The sequence below is a fragment of the Pantherophis guttatus genome, chromosome 1, assembly GCF_059756535.1.
Source record: "Pantherophis guttatus breed Tessera chromosome 1, ASM5975653v1, whole genome shotgun sequence".
In the NCBI taxonomy this organism is placed as follows: Eukaryota; Metazoa; Chordata; class Lepidosauria; order Squamata; family Colubridae; genus Pantherophis; species Pantherophis guttatus.
In genome coordinates, this window is record NC_142063.1 from 131,935,601 (window position 1) to 131,957,095 (window position 21,495).

Sequence of the window (21,495 nt, forward strand, 5' to 3'; positions counted from 1 at the left end):
ATAATAGAAGTTTACCTAGCTGTCAAGGTTTCGAGCTGCATTACAAGGTCAGTGATGAATCTCAACAGGACAATCACTAAAGGAATCTAGGCTGTTGCATTATGATGGTTCCTTATCTATTTTGTAAGACAGTAAAAGTAGAGGGCCATAATTTGGAAATCTATTTCCTCCCCCCAATGATTTGACTATTGAACAGTCAAGTTAGAATGGCAATGAAAAGCACTGCTCAAAAAAACCAACAACCCTTGTTGACACTTCAAAAGATCTAACCATGACATTTTCCCTAAAATTTTTGCCTAGGCATATTAATATTGGAAAGCACAATCATAGCGATGGGTGGGGAATATTTTAACTTTATATATGGATTCAAGTTGCCTAGAAAACACCTATCCTAGATTTGAAGGCTCTGCACTCAAGGAGTCTTGGAAGCCCAAAATTACACTGGAATTGATACCAATTTGTTTCATGATCATCACATACCCAGCCTATTTCAAACCTATAAATTAGTCCTCTCTATGAAATAGTGTCATGGGAAAAAGTCTATGTAGCTACACCAAAAGAAAAATCCTAGTATTACAATTCTGCATAAAATAAAAAATACACTATTTTAAGCTCTCCAGATGCAAACTGACAAAGGTTATATTTTAAATACTGAAGTTTAGGAGATAAGAACTAATATTTTGTGCAGAATTTTCTCTGCTGTCAGCTTTCTAGAAGACAGCAAAAGCTTTTATTAAAGATTAGAACAGTACACATTATATATGTATTCTAATATTTAGCAGTTACATGCAATATATTATTTTCAAAATTGTCTTTCACAATTTTTTGGTAATGCCAATTCTTTATTATTATTACAAAGGATTTTCATATAATTCAACAAATTTCATTTTAAATAGAAAATCCATACATTTTCCTTACAATGAATTTATTAAGGTACTGAACAGAGGCTTTCATTTATAAGTAATATTTCATTAAAATTTTGATTTTTTTTTTAAAAAGTTAATTTAATGCATTCCAGTTGCTACAAAAAACAAGTAATTATCCAGTTCCTTTACAAGTTACTTAGAGTAAGTAAATTCTTGCCATTAACTTATTAACACACACAGGATGGACTGATAGAAGTTATCAAGATAAAAAACCTTATTTGATTCTTTTTATTTCTGTAGTAAGCATTTAAATAATTTTAATTGCTATAAACACAGGTTACTACCAACTAATCGTATCAGCTGGTACCTAAAAAGAACTGTTTTACAAACCAAGATTATAACACAAGGTTTGAAGAACTGGAGATGAGGAACAGGTTTTAGCATTATCTCTACAATGCAAAAATAAACAAGACTATTTACTTGAAGACCAAGAGGGCAAACTTGACCACAAAGAATTCCACATGAGTCCTACTGAATTATGGTGTAACATAGAATTTACTTCTGTGCAAATCTAATTAGGATTGATGTGTAACACCACTGACTTTTTCAGAATCAAGAGCTGGCAGCTCCTGAAGTAAAGTACTGTTTCTCCAGATGTTAAGTAAATCATTATTCAGTTTGATGCAAGGTTTTATGAATCCTTGTTCAGCCAACTTCAGATGCAAAGTCAAGTCATATCTTAGCCCCCCCAATGTTCATTGTAAGCAGTTCACACAAGTAACATTATTTATGTCGTTTCATAATTATGTAACTGATGCAATTTAATCTGCATCATTATGCAAATTATGTAATTATATTACTTCCATAATCATACAACTGACATACATATATCACTTATGTAAACATACATTTAATGGACATCCCTTCCCCATAACTGGCCTTAAAATCAAGATTTTATATAAATATCCTTAATTTTTAAACTAAACTCACTGAAAAAAAATATAATTGAATCTTAAATACACAGAAGCACAACAACTTCTTTCTGGTGAGTTTATTTGATAATCAGAGTTAGATACCAAAAGGTATCTTCTGGCAAAAATCTATGACAATTTGCTATCCTAGGTTCCACGAGGAAAACCACAAAATAAATCTTGGTATTGTATATGATACTTCACTTCAGGCTACATATAGTTCAGTCTGTGATACTATGAAGAAAACCCTATTCTTTATGAGACAAGTGTTACAATAAGACATAAGGAATCCTGACTTGTGAATGAAGTCATTTATATGCAGCTTCCAATTTCTGCTTTACTCTTTTTTTCACATCAGCAGGTAAACCAACCACTATGGGCACAGTTTCATGGGACATCCAAATTTGGATTATTTTTTTTTCTTCCTTCCCTTCCCATTTTTGTCTCTGCACTTTTTTGTTCTTGTTTTATTTTTTCTTATTTTGCATTAGTTTTTTTATCTCTGCATTTTTAAACTTCAATAAAAACTATTTTTAAAAAACTTAGATTTTGAGATTTGTAAGCTCTTAATAAACCCTAGTTCATAGCAAGCTTATTATGCTTGTGTGAGCATATCTAACATTATTCTAGATTCAGGTGTCATACTTGGTTATAATTTTGTTCAGACATTCAATATTTGTAAAGATGGATCACCGCCAGGATGCACTTTAAATCCCAGTCTTCGGTTATGACCACCGCACACTTACCCAAAAGTTTAAGATGGAAATTTAACTATAATTCTGAATGATCAGAAACTTTCTCTGTTCAAAGCTTCCAGTCAAGGAGAACTTTGTCATGACATTCAGTTAAACGCAGCAATACTTCCATTTTTACGTACTCTACATATTTGATATTCAGCCCCACCAGGTCTGCTTCTGACTAAACATACCATGTTTATATAGTTCTTATACTTGTTTCTCTTGAGTTACAGTATCAAATCTGTGACACAAGACGCCAGGAATGCAACAGCTTTATTTACCAAAATCTCATGAAAAACATATATTTAATTAGAATTACGCTTCTAAAACTGCATTATGCTATTAAATAGATAACACACCACTTGCATACATGTATCCCCTCTCATCTTTTCCAAATTAGGGAGTGAGAAACTGTAATTGCAGATTAGAAGGACCTTCACAAATGATTAAACAACGAAATTGAAAGGCCTCACATGAATATTAAAAAAGAATGTTGTGTCTTTATTGGAATGGTGGAATACACCCATTTTCATAATCGGAATATTTGGTTGCAATTAGAAATGACACTACAGAACTGCAATACTTGTCCAACAGTCTTGCCTTTACTTTCCCGCCCCTTCCCCAAGCAAGAAATAGAATGAAAATGCACCGAATAATCAGAAAGCACTAGCAGGCATCACTTAATCCAAGATTCTAGTCCCTCAGGTCCAAAAGCATTTGCCAAGTTGCATTATGTATGGAATGCAAGTGGAAGATTGGTCATATTTTGACATTATTAGAGATTTACATGATGAAACTCCATGTGGGCATTATTAATTTTCACATTCCCCTCCAATTGGTCACTGGTGTTTTTTCTTGTCAAATATTAACATTACTTTCAATCACTGATATTTTTTTTCTCAATGTATAAAAAAGTAGGAAATATAAACAGGCTCTTGCATTGTACACAATTAAGAGTACAATAGAAGAATTATAGAGCTGACTATCTACAAACCATCAAATCTTGGATATTCCATTAATATACAAAATATTAGGGCACAAAAAGAACAAAGACCAACTCCTTTTGTTTTGTTTATGCACAGCTTCAAATATTTAGTCAAAAGAAAAAAACACTTTGAATTGTTTTGGCTTCCCACTATATCAGCATGTTGAGACAGTTATTAAAATATTCCTGTTTAATTGTGTTTGGTCTTTTTTTTTTTTTTCTTATTTTCAAGTCACGTTTCTTATCTTAATACCGACCATCCAGACAAACAAGCACTGAGAAAGACCATTTCCTTGCCTCGCTAAACTCAATCATTAAATGTCAGATTTAAGACATAACTCCAAAAACTGGGTTGTGACGACAGATGCTAGGACCAATTTCTTCATAATCTTTTTTGGTGTGGCATACTTGGTAGAACTCAGGCTGAAAAAGAAGACAAAAGAGAAATTTAATTAATGCACTGGATCATATTGCAATTTTATATTTATTAAAATAAACATTTTGTAAAAGGACCAAAAAATTCCGTAAGAAAGATTATTGTATTAACGTTATCACAAATGATGCTGTTACCTATAAAAATAAATGTTTCCAATTTTTGAAATGAAGATATAAGCAGTAAATTGGTGTTCTTGAATATTGTGTTCAGTTTTTATTGTACATTTGAAGGCTAGGTGCCTGGAACTCCAGAGTAGAAGGACCTGAAGTTTTAAAGTCTTTTCCTGTATTCTCAGGAAGTCATCTCAAATGGTTTGAGGCACTCACTACTCCTATTAAAAGTCATGAACTACTCAAAGATTTCCGTGTTTTTCCCTGCTTGAAAAGGCTTAAAGCCAAATAATGTAACCTTCTATAAACTCATAAGTCTTATAGCTTATCCTAGATAAAAGTGCTATCTATCCCTATTCTAAAATTTCAGAATATCATCTGGACCAGGAAGAGATAAAGATACTCTGGGCAGTTCCCAATCAAAGAAATATTAAAGAAAGTTCTTTCTGAATATTTTTACAACATTTATTGTAATGCCTATTACCTATTGTAATATTGCAATAACTGTTATAGTGAACCATCTCTTCAGATTCCTTTTCCATTTTTGTAAACTTACTGTGGAAGCCAGCATTGATCCTCCAAACCAAACAGCGTATCTTTGCATATGATGAGTAATAACTTGTACATCAATAGGTTTTGGCTATAATGGAAAACAAAATCAGTATAAGATTAATTCCAAAAAATGTACAAGTCCACTTATACAAAATTTACTATATTGCAATATTACCTTGTATAAAAATAAATACTTTAACATTATTCCAAGGAATAAAACACAGTTACGACTGTACCATCACTTCTATTGAGAATATATTTACATAACTTTAACTCAATTTTTATTTAGTTTTATTTAATATTTGTTTTAATTCCACTGCATTTCCATGGTAAAAGTAGTAAAAATAATTTAGCAGTTAAAGTTTAGGAAAGTACCAAGTCACCTTTATTAAATTCATTTATAACAATTTATAAAAATAATATAATAGCAATGTGTTTCTTAAATTCTAATAAATCTCTTTTAAGCTCATCACATTTTTTATTGTAATCACTGTTTATTTAGAAAATACTATTCAACTAAATACTGGCTATTCCTAATATGCTGCTTGAGTCAGAGCAACATCCAGAGCTGAAACAAAATAAAATCTAATTTAGTACGTGTTAGTAAAGACCAAAATGAATTTTTAAACAAGAAAAAGATTCTCAAAATTAGAGATGTGCCAAATATTTCAATTTGAACTATCTGAACCTTGAAAGGGCATTTTCAGCAGGTAAGCAGGTAGGTTCAGTGTATTTGCAGCTGGTTTTCAAACTTTAAACACTTTCAAAATGTATAGAGCAGGCCATTACAAATTTGCAAAATTGAGATGCTTCAAATTAACCTTATTAAATCATTTCTGATACTTGCTTTGTAGGGGATAGTACTGAAGCTTCTATGGCAACTTCTTTCATAATAGAGAATGAAAACTTTCTTTGAGATAGATGAATTAAATGGTCTGTTGCCTCACCAAGCCTAGAGGGTCTATAACTCCATAGCTGGTTATTGCCAATATTACCTCACTAATACTTTCAGGCTCAAGCAATATTTAATTGCAATTGCTGAATAATACTAAAACGAATATGCTTTTAGTATCTGCTTTTCATGTTTTCGGATATACATTATCCATCAGAGATATTGTAGGGCCAATAAAAAATACAATAATTAAATAAAATAATAATGAATAAAATGTAAACACTATCAAATAATGAGGTAAAATGAAACTGAGCCAACAGGAAAAGGTGCAGAGAGAAGATGAAGTACCCAAAGCATGAGGTGACTAATAGATCAATTGCCTATGAATTTCTGAAACACCAAGTACTCAGCTGCCTGCATTAGGTGGTAAAGATCACCACTTCATCGCAACTGTTCATTTCAAAAGCACAGATCTGAGTACTTTCTACAGCAATAAAAAAAGTTATGAAGATAACAAGGAAAATCAGATTAATACTACTATTCAGTACTATAAGGACGTTGTTAAAGGTTTCCATTCCAAGCAAGCATTTAAATCAGAGTACCTGCCAACTACATCAATGCATTCTATTGTCTAGGAAACAAACCTTCAGTCTGCCACCACTCAGTTCTTCACTGAGTTTCAGTCTAGCATCCACAGTCCTTTTCAAGTCCCGCTGCAAACGCCGTCCAAAATCCCTGAACATTGTTGAGCCTCCAGAAAGGACAATATTCTGAATTAAAATTGCACAAACAAAATCAAATCATTTATGCAGCAGTGAAACTGAGATATTCACTTCTGGAATTAGGAATAGTGGTAATAATGACATTTCTAACCAGTCATAAAAGACAGAAAAACAGCTGCAATTTCTATACATGTGACCTGTTCACAGACTTTATTTCCTACATAGAAGGCAAAGTTGTATCTTTTAAGTAATGCGTTGAGCAATCTTAAAAAGGGAGAATAGTGTTGCTCAAATATGCTTTCACCAATCAACAAAATTTAATTTTACAGAACAAAAGCAAATCTTAAAAGTCAGGCAGCAGCTGAGAGAATTCAGATGAGATAAAATGACCTTCTGTTGACAGAAAGCATTTCCAAGCTGGCTAGCACAGTTATCCTCAAGGCCCAGGGGATTCCTGTGCAAAGGTCTCCAAGGAGACATTTATTCTGGGAAGGTCAGAATCTAGAGGAGATCACAAAAACTCCTTTTAAGTTTCACAAACTAGACTGGCCTGCTGATCACATGACAACTGATTTCAGCAGTTTGTCTACGTTTAACTATGACTAAAATGTTAATTCCTCACATCAATAAAGTTGTACTACATCAAATCATGTACAAATTCCATCAGACATAGTGGAAGACAGTACAAGTAAAGCAATAAGCAGAACCAGTTAATATCAAGCTCAATTGTTAATATCCCAACATTTATATCTATATCTATATTTATGATAAATATAACCCCCATGCTTTCAAATATTATTTTTAGTTATCTATATTAAGACTTTTTAAAAACTCTGCTTTTATCTAAAAGAGAGGGAGATTCTTAGAAATAGAAAAAAATAGATGCTTTGCATCTAGCAACATCTTTTTACATCCATACTTTCTTACCTTCTCTCATTTGACTAACCTTATACAGTGGACGTCTAACATCAATAGGACAGTTCTGAATAACTTCATCTACTACTTCTGAGATGGGCTGTGTGAAGTCTGGATTAGCAAACTGAAAACAGAAGTAGGTATTCCTATTATTATTATTGTTGTTGTTGTTGTTGTTGTTGTTGTTGTTGTATTTTTACCTTGCTAAGTTTCTGTCTCTTTTAGGATGGTGAACATATCTAATACTCCTGCCTTCTGTTTTCTCTACAACCACCACCCTGGAAGAGTGATCTGATAGAAAATGACTAGCCCAAAGTCACCCAGACAATTTTCATTCCTAAAGCAGACCTTGAACTCACAGTCTCCTGGTTTCTAGCCTGGTGCCTTGAACAATCCCACATATTTTTTTAAAAATAGAATGGAATGATTAGTATAGATTGTTCTAGCATCCTCAAGAAAATAAACTAGAAGAAAGATGGAATAAATTTAACAACTAGAGATAATTAACCCAAAATTAAATGGGAAGCAATGTATGAAAAGAAATTGTGATTTGGCTAGGCGTTTTATATTAAAAATGGCATGATTTAAGGAAGAATTATTTCTAATTAAAAGGAAAGTGAAGTTAGAAAAGTGAAGGAAAACAAACATCCACAACTTCAGCCTTGTTTTCTGTTATAATAGGCTTGGAAAAGCTTTTTGTGACTGTATCTAACATGTCTGTATATGTCTAAGACCATTGTAGTGAGGTAGTGATATAAAATAGATAGGACCAACTTTTCTGCAGGAATAGCTTTGGGTTATGAGGGAAAATACCCTGAGCTGTGGTGGCGCAGTGGTTAGAATGCAGTATTGCAGACAAATTCTGCCCACAGTCTGGAGTTTGATCCTGACCAGCTCAAGGTTGACTCATCCTTCCATCCTTCCGAGATCAGTAAAATGAGGACCCAAATTGTTGGGGGCAATATGCTGATTCTGTAAACCGCTTACAGAGCGCTATAAAGCACTATGAAGCAGTATATAAGTTAAGTGCTATTGCTATTGCTAAAATTTGAGCATTTCCCTCAGCTTTTTTAAAAGCTCTGTTAAGGAATTTTAGAGCTTATACTAGATTGTTTTCTTACCTCTAAATAATGGAAACCATGCCACCAATTTTCAGCACTTGTGGAAACTTTAGGTCAATATAGCTCTAAAGTATCCAGTTACCCATCTCTTAAGATATATATAAATGTAGAGGTAGGGTTTTTCTTTCAAACATGTAACACTTCAGATAAACTTATCTTGATCTAGGAGGATGCAATTCAGCCCTTCAATCATACCACATCAAAAGTGACTAACAGTATCATTATGATTTAAAGCAAAATACTCCAGCTTCATAATACAGATAAAGGGATGTGCTTAATCATGCACACAGAGGTGGATCGCAGGGCCACACAGAACTGCAGAGGGAAAACAGAATAGAAACATTTGTTCTGAGAGAAAAAGCGCACTTGTAAAGGCCAGATTCAGCCCACTGAAAGCCAGAATGTGTCCTCTGATCACTTTCCTCTTTCTATTTTGCCTGCTGTTATCTTATGCTGAACAATTCAGAGTCCACCTACACATCTCAAATGCTAAGCAATGAATCAAGCAGTTCAATATAAAAAAATGGCATCAGCTGGGAGAAACATTTAACCTTACAGCTCAACATAAAAACTACACTGGTGATATAATTAAAACAATTCACAGTAGGAAGAGAGATACACCACTGGTGTAGGTTTAAAATGTAACAACCATCCCCTCTTTTACTTCAAATATTATTTAGGAAGAATTCACACACACACATATAATATGCTTCAATTTACCTCAGGATGAAAGAAGATTTCTGGCCCTAAGAATCTTTCATAGCCAACATCAATGGTAAATTCTTTCTTTGAGATAGCATTGATTCCAGTATATTGTTTAATCCACTTGGTACCATCTACATCATATTTATTAAATTCTTTCACTAAGTCTGGACAGACATAACTAAAACGTTCCTGGAAAAACAAGAACACACATTTATTAAAATGACTAAATATCCAAGCTTTTTATCTGATCTTTTTTAGATATAACAGGACTAAATGTTTCCTTGAAAAATATGATACAGACTAGTACTTATTTATTTATCAAATTTCTACTTTGCCCATCTCAGCTACCGGTAAAGTGACTGTGGGCATTATACAAATGGCATAAATGGGAGGATATCAAAAACTAATATTAATCACCTATGTTTAGATAATTAGTACTTGGATTCTTAGTATAGATACATTTTATGCCTTGCTAACAAAATGTATAGAATCCAGAGAGCCTGAACAGTTTTAATTCTTTCAGCAGCAAGATAGTAATGGAAAAAATCCAATCATACATATTGTTGCTATAGTAACATTCTGTACAATTGTATAACCAAATACCTATCAATAATAATAGATGTGTTTGTGGGGAAATATAGACAAAGAACAGCCAGAAAAGGAATGATAGGTCTTCGCAATGTAAAACCAGAAATCTATTTAAATTATAACATATAGAAGAAAAAATAAGTTGCTGGCTAATTACCCTTTCCGTTCCTAATATTAACTATTTTACATTTATTCATGGATTAGCCATAAAATCTATCAGACTTGACAAGTACCGTATTTTTCAGAGTATAAGATGCACTGGAGTATCAGCTTAGTTTTTGGGGAGGAAAATAAGAAAAAAAAATCTGTCTACCAGGTATTCATCTGGCTAGCGTCCTTAGTCTGGTCAGCTTCAGCACATTAGTTTGCTGGTTTTTTATCCCCTGCTTGGGGATAAAAAACAGCTTCTAAGGCACAGCTGAGAGGAAGCAGCAATGAGAAAAGCAGGCTTTTCGACTCTCCGCTGTGCGTTAACAAGCGATCTCCATGCTTTGCTCCAACTTTCAGCTGTTCTATAGAAGTTTTTTTTCAGCCCTAACTAGGCGCTAGCCAAGTGAAGCCTAGTTAGGGCTGAAAAAAAGCTTCTAAAGAACAGCTGAGAGTCGGAGCAAAGCATGGAGATCGCTTCACTCACTAGCGCCTCATTAAAGCACAGTGGAGAGTCAAGGGAGCAGGCAAAGTGGGGAAGATCGCTTCACTCTCTAGCGCCTCGCTAGCACCTCATTAGGGCTGAAAAAAGCTTCAAAAAAGCTATATTCGGAGTATAAGATGCATCCAAATTTTCAGCCTCTTTTAGGGGGGAAAAAGATGTATCTTATACTCCAAAAAATACGGTAATTAAAATTAACTTAATGATGTAAAGCAATTATTGACTTACAATACAGAGTTGAACTCAAATTCTTGTAACCGAGGATTGTACAAAGAGTGAATATCATTTTGGATGAAGATACTGAACCTATTAAAATTTCCACTCTTCAAAGGCAGCTCTAGTTAGAAAGTTGTAGTATACCCAAGCATGAAGGGAATCTTGCTACAGGGAATGTAAATGCCTTGAAAATGTTAAGTAATCCAAATAAATAAGGACTGTGCCATTTCTGGTGCATCACAAAATCTTGACGCAAGTGCATAATTGTAGAGTGGATTGTCATTTTTGGGCTTCATTCCAGTTTGCTGTGAAGGCTGCTGGATGGCACAGAATATACATATGCAAAGTCAGGGTTTGCATTTTAATATATCTATTTGCATTTGGGTCTTAATAAATAAATATTTCATTAAAAATATTGCTGATATATCCATTTACATTAACCAAATATATTACCTTGACTGCTTTAGCAGTTTCCAATGATTGCTCTGGAGGGATTCCTACTTCTCGTTCTCTTAGCAGTTGCTGAATAAAGTAAGTTATATCTCGTCCGGCTATTGGAATATGTTTGATACAGCTACCAATTACATAACCTTCAGCCTAGAAATAAAAGAATGTCCTCAGTAACAATCATAAAGACTACCTTTGATCTTCTTCCCACTGGTGCATTGCTGGGCAGGAATGTACTTGACACTGTACCTCATCAGAACCAATTCTGATGATGTCACACTAAGCAGATGAAAAGATAAAATTCTGCTCATCTAATAATCCTTCCCCTCACTCCCTAACTTATGTTCAGAGTTAATAAAAGTAGCAAGACTTGCATTTCATAGGGCTACAGATCACCTGTAGGGCATTTCAATAATGCATTTGTACCCTGCCTTTCTATTTATATAACTTTCAAGGCATCCTACAGCACAATCTAATAATAATATCTAATATAACTTTCTCAAGAGTGAGAACACCAAAACAAGTATTTCAGGATTAGCATTTTCTATATCATGAAATTTTTGAAGACCATAGCTTTTCAACAGGTATACCAAATGGTGTCTTTCTCATGTTTTAGACTTAATTTCTATCAGCCACAAGTATGGAATTTTAGGAATTGTTAATGAAATATCTTGAAGACAACAGGTTAACTATCACTGAAATATTTTAAAATAAAATAAACAGGCTGTTTAAGTGCCTTATAGTTTGCAAACTAAGAAAATGTATTTCTTAATACTAGTTAAAAATAATAAAAGTGTTAAAATTTTGCATTTTGTAATTTGTAGGGGATAGTTACATAGCTCTGAACTCATAGGGGGAAGGCTGAAAACAAAAGATTGTGCTTTCCATAATAATTACAGTATTAGGAACTGTACTTTAATAAACGAAACTGTAATTATATCTTACCACAGGAATGACATGAGTGACACCATCCCCGCTATCTATAACCGTTCCAGTCAGTGTTCGTTCTCCTACTTGTCTTGATGTCCAAGATGCAGCTAAAGCAAGGACAGCCTACCAAAGAAACAGTATGAGCATAAGTGTTTCATAATCTCCAGAAAATGAATACTACATGAGACAAAATCATACAATATATTTATACTGCATTACATAGCCCAAGAAAATTATACACATTACAAGAATAAAGTGAAAAAGAAAACAAAGAACATATAAGAACAAATATAGTTTGTTAAATTTTAAACAATTGCAGCAGCACTACAGAAAAGAAAAATAGAACTCTTCTTAAATTCACACTCAAGCATTGAGACAATCTCAGTAGGTAAAGTATTGATGGAAAGCAGCACTATCCCACTGAAGCTACATTAATTTCAGACTGGCTGAAAATACAATATTCTTTTTCATGTTATCTTTCTGGCATAAAGTGATTGCAAATATGATGAGTTCAGGTATAAGAACTCAATACAATACTGTGTTAAGATTATCCTTTGTTAAGAAGTGTAATATACATAGTCAATAAATATTGATAAGAAATGTTAATAAGTCAGAATTATGACTTAAAATAAAAATTATCTTCAACTGCAAAGCAATGCCAAATGTCTTGTAAATGTTAAACAAAAAATAAATCCTATCAAAAGAAATACTGTGGTAGCAAACCATGGACACACTATAGAAGAGTTAAGTATAGAAATAATAAAACTATAGGCACCATGCTGCTCTTTCATCCAATAAACACTTATTAAAGTGCTCTATATCCTGAGAGTAGGCAGAAGTGAAATTCTGATTGACAACTTACATAGCAATTGCTGTGCTAATGATCATTCTTTCCTCCAAGAAGCAGAGTTCACAGACAATTATAGATCACATAAAACAAAGACAAACTATACTTTATGAGATGATTTTGCTCTTACCTCAATTTGATAGAAAGTTAATTTGTATTACTTTATGAAATTCTACATTAGTGTGATTTGCACATTGGTAGTATTTCCACATCACACCTAATCATAAGAGGCAGTTAGTGCATTTTGTACAGAAACTATTAGCCACCCCTCCCAAGCAGCATCACTAGTGTTCATTGTTTAGTTAAGCATGCTATCCAACAAAAGGTAAAAGACAGGACTAGATGTCCCATACTAGGAACAGTGATTTATGTATCCCAAATTAACAGTCAGAAGAAAACAAAGAAGATAAAGGAGTGCGTTTTAGTCATTTACAAACCTAGACTTTACAAAACTTTATATTATACTTCAGAACATATTTAGAACATTTCCAAATGTGTGAGTTTCATGCAAAAGGCCTCTCACCTCAAATTGGGTGATCTCATTGTCTGTCCAGTGGGCTAGTTGGGACATAGCACGAAAGAAGTTCTCATAAAATTACCATTATCATTTAGGTCAGAAGAAAAGTTCTAAGTGCAGCTGATGCAGAACAGGCTAATTCTAGGGCAATTGATGTAGAATCCACATAGTTTCTTAAGGACTATTACTTAATAAAATCAGAACTCTACATCTCACCTGAACAGCAATGTAAAGCCCAGGAACATTGAAGGATTCAAACATGATTTCAGCAGTATATTCCCTGTTTTCTGGAGTATTTAGAGGAGGTTCAGTCTGTGAAGAAAAAAAACTATTCAGCTCAATCTAATCTACTTTCTGTAGGCCATGTAATATTTTTACCTGAATAATTATCCTTCATTTTACTTGTTTTGATAGCTTTACAGGATCTAATATATCCAACACCACAGATGAACTGATTTCTTACTGAAAGAACTGTAACTTCCTAAGTATGCTTATTTTTCCCTCATAAAAAGAAAGTAGTGCCTGTAAATACAGAACACTGTTGTCCCATTATTCCCCGACATTACTTTCTCAAACAACAGAAGAACTCTGTTAACTCTCTTAATTCTGCTAAGGAATTACATACAAATTGGAAACTTTGTTAATGTCAGTGAGTGAGGAAAAGATTTAATAGCGAGACAATACATCTTACATAATTTCATGAACATTTTGTCTTAAAAATCAAGACTGCTCCTGAAGAATTCTTTAGTGAGCTAAATGAAGTCAGCAATTTTACGTATTTTTTCATATACTGCAATTATGTATTTTATTATAATAGCCTTACAGCCATTAAATACTAGGTAAATTCCGACTTTCTTCTGTGATCTGGTTTCAGAAACTACAAATATTATTTCAAGATTTTAAAGCTATAAAATGCAGAAGCATTTTAGAGGAGTACTTTAGGTTGGTTATTGTCACAATAATTGCTATAATTATAGATATGGAAGGGAACAATTGGGCTACGGAGTCCATCTGCCTCCTAAATAGAAAGAATCCAAATTCTCTGATTAAAGAAGGAATGCATCCTTGACAAATTACCTACCAAACTTCTGCTTCAATAAATCCATCAAAGGGAAGCTCTCTGAACTGGCTTTGTTTGTTAAAATTTATGATTATATATGTCTTAATAATAGATACCTTTAGAAACAGTTTCCCCAGATAATTATTTCCCCCAAAGAATTATTCACTTGGTATCTGTTTTATGAGTTTGTTTTTTATGTGTTCCCAGTGTTATAGCAATAAGACATACCATGTTTCCCTGAAAATAAGACATCTTATTTTCTTTTGACCCCCGAAAAAAATTCTAGGGCTTCTTTTCTAATTATTGACTCATCTCACCGCCACGGCACCAACAGACCCACCCGCAGGAGGCAGCTGCCCGCCCACTTCTGCGGCTGCTTGATGCTGCTTGTATGCATCGCCCCCGGCCTCCATTTAATCCGGATTAATCCGGAGCTCTGTTATCGGATGTAGAGGGCTTTCCGGAAGACATCTGAAGGCAAAACGGAAGCCAGGGGGTGCCACACACATCAATCCAGAGCAAGTTTCTCAGCTACACAGGGGTTTCCAGAAGGCTCTTACAGTGAAACGGAGTTGGGGGGCGATGTGTGCAAGGAGGGGCAAGTAACTGCAGAAGTGGGGATGCAGAAAATGTGGCTGCAGAAGAAGGCAAGGCAGGTGTTGGGGTGTGCGAGGCCTGGTAAGGAGAGCAGTCTATCCCTCCATTCCCACCCTAGCTTAATTTTTACCTTCCCCCACCCTCTGCACCCCAGGGTGGGCGGGGTCTTAATTAGTGCTAATTTTGGAGGTAGGGCTTAATTTAAGTGCATGCATTCAAAAACATGATAGGGTCATAATGGCGAACCTGTGGCACGCGGAGCCATATCAGTGGGCACGCGAGCTCAGCTTTGGCATGCATGCATGCGCGCACCAGCTGATTTTCAGGCCTTTTGGGCCCACTGAAAATCAGGAAAAAGGCCGTTTCCAGGCTCCAGAGGGCTTCCGGGTGGTGGGGAAGGCCGTTTTCACCCTCCCCAGCCTCCTAGAAAGGCTCTGGAGCCTGGGGAAGAGCAAAAAATGGGCCTACCGGGCCCACCGTGTGCCAAAAGCGGGGGGAGCGGGAGGATTGCATGCATGTGCAGGGGGGGCGGGGTGCATAGAACTATGGGTGTGGGCACATGCGCGAGCAACACCCCGCCCCCGCACGCGATGGCAAAAAGGTTATCTATCACTGTGATAGCCGAGAGCCGAGGTGGCGCAGTGGTTAGAGTGCAGTACTGCAGCTACTTCAGCTGACTGCTAGTTCAGCAGATCAGCGGATCAAATCTCACCGGCTCAAGGTTGACTCAGCCTTCCATCCTTCCGAGATGGATAAAATGAGGACCCAGATTGTTGGGGGCAATATGCTATTTAGTATACTGTCTTTGGTGTAAGCTGCCCAGAGTCCTCGGAGAATGGGCGGCATAGAAATATGAATAATAATAATAATAATAATAATAATAATAATAATAATAATAATGCTTCTTTTTGGGGTGAGTCTTATTTTAGGGGAAACACAGTATTTTCAGCACTCTCTGGGCAGTTTATAATGTCAGCATATTGCCCCAAACAATATGGGTCCTCATTTTACCAACCTCAGAAGGATGGAAGGCTGAGGAAACTTTGAGCCCCATTAGGATCGAACTCCAGGCTGTGCGCAGTTTGCCTGCAATACTGCATTCTAGTCACTATGCCCCCAGGGCTTAAACTGTGAGCCTACCTTATTTTACTTTGCTGCACCACATTTTTTAATTTTTATTACAATGTAATTTTGTATTATATACCATTTTGTTGTGCTGTAATTTATATCAGAGGTAATACTTTTCAGTCTGTGCTCAATTATCTATTACACTTGTTTTTACAAATTAAAGGATTTGTTCTACTTTGAGTAATCAGTATCCTGATTACTTCAAATCGGATTTTATACTCACCAAAAGAAAATAATGGTCTTCAGGTTCTGCCCTTAAATATTTAAAGATAACTTGTTCCATAAATCTCTCCATCAAGTCCCAATCTTCAACTATGCCATGGCGAATGGGCCACTGTTTAAAATGTGCACATTGTTAAAAGAATACTAAATTTAAACTTATGGTAGAATCACATAAATATGAATAAATATAGAAGGCGGCCTTTAACTTTGCTCTGGCTTATTTGTACTGTTAAGTATAGAGTTTATATTTTTACATGATACTGCTCTTTTTAAATTAAATCAATTATCATAACTTGTTTTAAAATATACTGGTAAGCATCTTAAAACTTTATCTTAACCTGAAATATTAACATACTGCTGTTTATAATAAATTATATGATACAGTAAATAAAGCATTAATTTGTATGAGGAAAATTAAGTTCAAATTATTATTCATCCCTGAAAGTTAAGACAATCTTTCTTTCTTTGCTTAAAAAAGAGAAAAAATGCCACTTTTTATTTTAATACCTTTGTTGCATATGTGGGTTTTTCTATTGCTTCATCCCCGATAAAGAAGTCTAAGTCATCCACACCTTTCATAACCCTTCTTTGTGCCTGATCGACAACTTTGGCCGATTCCTTAATGGCAATACCTTTGTTACAGAAAATAAGAGCAAATTACAGATAGAATTATACCCTTAATTTTTAATAAAACATTTATTCTTCTACAAAGACTTATTACTCTGAAGGATATTACTGTTGATATGTTTATCCAGTTTTCTAGAAAAAATAAAATTCAAATACAAGTCAACCTTCTACTTAAAGCATCACTAGAATTTGGGGGGGGGGGTGTTAATGCAAATGTCCGTTAAATCTGAGTGTTATTTTTTTAAAAGTACAAATTTTTTTTACAGAGCTCATAGATATGGGTAGAGTGTTAAATGTTTGCCTGAATCAAGCAGAGTTGAGAGATAATAGCATTCTGCACAGAAGTACTAGAACCAACAATACAGACAAACCAGAGGTGGGTTTTACATAATTTTACCACCGGTTCGCCGTAGACCGAAAATGCCTTCCGCACGTACGCTTTGCTTTTGTGCGCGGCTTGCACGCATGCGCATGGCTTAGAAAACATGGCTAAATAGGACATCATAGTGCCGGGGCAGGTGGGTGGGCACCACAGGTCACCACTACTGGTTTGCCCAAACCAGTCCGAACCAGCTGAATACCACCATGTTTGCCATTAGTGGCAATGGACTTTAAGAGATAAAGCCAAAGTACAAATCTGGTTTTCTATATTAAACATTCAAATTGTAATTTCACTATTTCCAATTCAATAAAAAGGGCTTAAATATAATGTGCTTGTTGTGGTTCCGTCCTCCGAGCCTATCTTATCGGAGGAAGAAGGCTCCGAACATGAAGGAGAGGAGCCGGCCAGGCCTCCCTCTCCAGGCCCCTCCTCTCTGGCAATGCCTCAGGTGTCTGCTGAGGGAGAGGAGATTGACCAGGAGCCAGGTGTCTCCGATGACAGCGATGGGGGTGATAAGTCATTCCTGGATCCACGCCAACGAAGGCGAGATAAACGTTTGCAGCAGATGAGGCGGCGTGCCAGGGATTAAGCTGAGTCACTGGACCACACCCCACAGGCTATATAAGAGAGTGTGGTGGCCATTTAGACTCTGTGACGGACAAAGCTAACTTCTGGCTAGTCACTTTGTACAACGCCAAATCTGCTGAAGGTTTCATGTTTGAGCTGGACTGTTTTGAAAACTGTGTGTATTCGTTGGTGTTATCTGGTGGAGGAACATTCCCTCTTCTTGTAGTAAAGCACTTGGCAGACAATTATCTATTGCTGCCAAGTTCCTGATAACAAACCTTGTGTGAGTACTTCTTTAACCCCTGGCTGGCTGTTTGTGTGTGTGGGCGGACGGGGACAGAACAGTGCTTCAGATATATAAATGAAGTAGAATTATAATTTTTTATGCCAAGCACAAGGCATTATACCAGAAATACAGCCTCATGACGTTTATATAATACCAGTTATTTTATAATAAATTCTTGGAATATTGTTTCATGGAGCTTTCTTCTTATTTCTTAACTTTCTTTTGTATAGCAAATATTTATTATCCAAGCTCTGTTTGTCAAAATGTTCACTTTACATTCTAAATATGCGTAAAAATGCATAATTATAAATCAAAAAGTACTGAAGCAGTTTTTAGAAAAGAGATCACTGAGAATTGACAACCTGATGGTATATAATCAATTGATCACTATAACCAGACAAAACTTTCATCTTTAACCCAGACCATTAACACTCTTCTTTAAAACATGTAAATAATAAATAATATTCTGAATGGACAGAGAATAGAAATAACAATATATTAGAAATAATAATAAAATAACAGAAATAATCAAATTATCACAACACTTGATAAATTATAAATCTATGGAAGGACAGACTGCCTGAATTGATTATAATCCCTGTGTTCCTTCCTCCCCCCCTCCCTTCCTGGCCCTTCACCAATGCTGAAATACATTATCAGATTTTATTTCTCAAGTGCACTACTAATGACACTTGTCTATTTGTCTGATTCTAGATTACAGAAATAACAAGGTATCATATATAAAATATAAAATCTGGCTGCTAAATCATGCAAGTTCTTTGGCTAGTTAAAATATTAAAAAAGAAAGATAGCACTGAAAAAAACAACACATCTGACACTATGAACTGAAAATTATATCTGGATATTTTTTTATAAAAAAAAAAGGTTACCATGGTGTTTAAAGACAGGAATTATTCATGCAATATAAAATGACTGCCTTGGATTTATGCTGCATGAGAATTTTAAAAAGCCCTGAAACAAATATGATATTTTAAGTACTTTTAATGATTAAGTCATTACTCCAACCTCTTAAAGATAATTAGTAAAAATGTAAAGGAAGCTTATTAAAATAAGTAAAATATACAAAAGACTACATATATTGTTGATGACTTTATAATCTATAAATGGTCAGTGTGGTGAATAAAACATAAATTAGCATTTTCAATGACATTGAAATGCCATATATTAAGGAAAGATAATTGATAATATGATAATAACAAAGAAAACAGGCTATAACGTATTTTCCAAAAAATATTCTAGAAACTTTTAAATTTCTTGTTAACTAATGTGTTGTTTCTGCTGTAAAATATATAACCTAAATGCAGCTTTACCTGGTGATTGCATAAAGATAGTCATTCTGACTCACAGGCAATATGGAAGTGATTTGTTACTGCCTTTTTCCAGTGTATTTTTTTCCAACATCCCAGTTATTGGAAGGGGAAAGACTCTTGAAATCCCATATCAACTTAATCCAAACATGTTTAGATTTAATAAAATGAGTAAAAGTGGATTTGAGCTTGCCACTTGCTATGCTATGTATGCAAGGCATTACTTAAGACACTTATGATAAATGATATGGTTAGTAAAATGTTACAATGAATCATGGAGACAAAAGGGCCATGGAACAAAACCCTCTGCCCACTTCAAGTATTCAAATTAAAGCATCACAATAAATGACTCTCTAGACACCGTAGAGTCTGCCACAAAATATTGCAAGAATCCTTATCCCATAACGACATTTTTAGGCCAAGTATGCTTTTTCATCATTTCAGAGTTTGATGTAAGCTGGATGGCTATGTAAATATTTAAAATAAAATAATAAAATACAATAAATCAAAATAAAATAAATTTAGGATAATATAAGAGCTTGTTAAGGGGTTCAACCAGGCAGTCATTACCCATAATCACTCCAGTTCTCATTTTCAAACATCCTGCAGTTTGTGGTAGCACTGATCCTGTTCAATTCTCACTTTCTTTTTCTTTTTCTTTTGTTTTCTGATTTATTTTGGGATGGTCTATGTTCAATTTAACCTTTTGAATCCCTGTATCTTTTACTTCAGCATACTGTTTCTTCTCTCTTATTCACCAGTGGCCACATTCTGACTTCTTTCAGCATTTAACTATTTCAACTCACCATCAACTCATCATCATGAGCCATGGTGACACAGTGGTTAGAGTGTAGTACTGGATACTACTTCTGTGACTGCCGGCTGCCTGCTATTTGGCAGTTAGAATCTCACCAGGTTCAAGTTTGACTCAGCCTTCCATCCTTCTGATAAAATGAGGTAAAATGAGGAGCCAAATTGTTGGGGGCAATATGCTAACTCTGTAAACCGCTTAGAGAGGGCTGTAAAGTACTGTAAAGCAGTATAAAAGTCTAAGTGCCATTGCTATTGCTACCAAGGAAAATATTATTTATCCATCAAACAATGGCATGACATAGCCCCTTCTCTTGCTTCTCATACATTTGTTCACTGTATTTTTTGTAATTTATTTTGGCATGTTTAATAACCAGGGATAGGTTAAACTAAACTGTTATGAAAAACTACATAGAATGGCATCTCTTTAAGCTCATAATTATTAGTAGTGTATTTATAGGGGAAATTAAGGAAATATTGAATAAGGAATGCCACGTGAGCACGGAATGAAGTTATCATTTCATTGACAGTCTGAGAATGCTGAAGGAGCAAAATGTTGATTAGTTGTATTCTGAATGACAGAATGAAATAAGCAATGGCAATTAGTATAATTATTCCTGAATTTGTCTTCAAGAACCAAAAAATCCCCACATTTAATTTCATCAACTGATGGCACATCTCTTTAGAATAGTAGTGCAAAAGGTAGATATAATCTGTTCTTCCCTGGAGAGAAAGAAAAGAGAGAATACCTCCAGAATATTTATTGTTAATGTTTCTTAGCAGTTCTCCCCAGAATACATCCAAATTCCACATGGCATTTAAAAAGGAAAAACCAGGAAAGGCTTCCAAAGATAAACAGCTATGCAGACAAGGCAAACCAAAGCAGCAATTTAATACCAGCTGGTTCCCACAGTAGAATAATGCTGTTACTAATCCAGAATACTCAAGCACCAAAAAAAGGAAAGGGGAATGATAAAATCCTGGTTCAGTAGAAGAGCCAAGATTGCAATTCTCCTGACAATTGATAAAACTTTCTCATTTAATCATCTTTTGTTCTAATCACACGTGCTTCTATTTATTAGTCAGTGAAATGAATTGTTCTGCTCCATCAAGACTCAACTAATCATTCAACCAGTGCCAAACTACCAGAAAGGATAAAAATTTCCAACAGATAGTTAGTTTTGCTCTATATCCTAATCAGAATAACTTTAGCTAAAAGACATAGTTTGATAAAATAGCAAAAGGGGGCCTAAATGAACTCAATACTAATGCCATTACATAT

General features: G+C 34.8%; 1 protein-coding gene across 1 annotated transcript in view; it reads right to left on the minus strand.

Annotated features, from left to right (window-relative positions):
• Positions 1 to 2,830: 2,830 nt before the first annotated feature.
• The window catches only part of ACTR3 (actin related protein 3), a 37,217-nt gene continuing 18,552 nt past the window's right edge, over positions 2,831 to 21,495 (minus strand). Inside the window, exons 3-12 of the mRNA XM_034423770.3 lie at positions 16,721 to 16,845; positions 16,215 to 16,325; positions 13,423 to 13,518; positions 11,858 to 11,965; positions 10,919 to 11,062; positions 9,028 to 9,201; positions 7,218 to 7,310; positions 6,194 to 6,319; positions 4,662 to 4,745; positions 2,831 to 3,982 (exon numbers count right to left, since the gene is read on the minus strand). Of these exons, the coding sequence (XP_034279661.1) occupies positions 3,887 to 3,982; positions 4,662 to 4,745; positions 6,194 to 6,319; positions 7,218 to 7,310; positions 9,028 to 9,201; positions 10,919 to 11,062; positions 11,858 to 11,965; positions 13,423 to 13,518; positions 16,215 to 16,325; positions 16,721 to 16,845 (1,157 nt within the window). The 3' untranslated portion in view covers positions 2,831 to 3,886. The remainder of the gene's footprint in view (positions 3,983 to 4,661; positions 4,746 to 6,193; positions 6,320 to 7,217; positions 7,311 to 9,027; positions 9,202 to 10,918; positions 11,063 to 11,857; positions 11,966 to 13,422; positions 13,519 to 16,214; positions 16,326 to 16,720; positions 16,846 to 21,495) is intronic.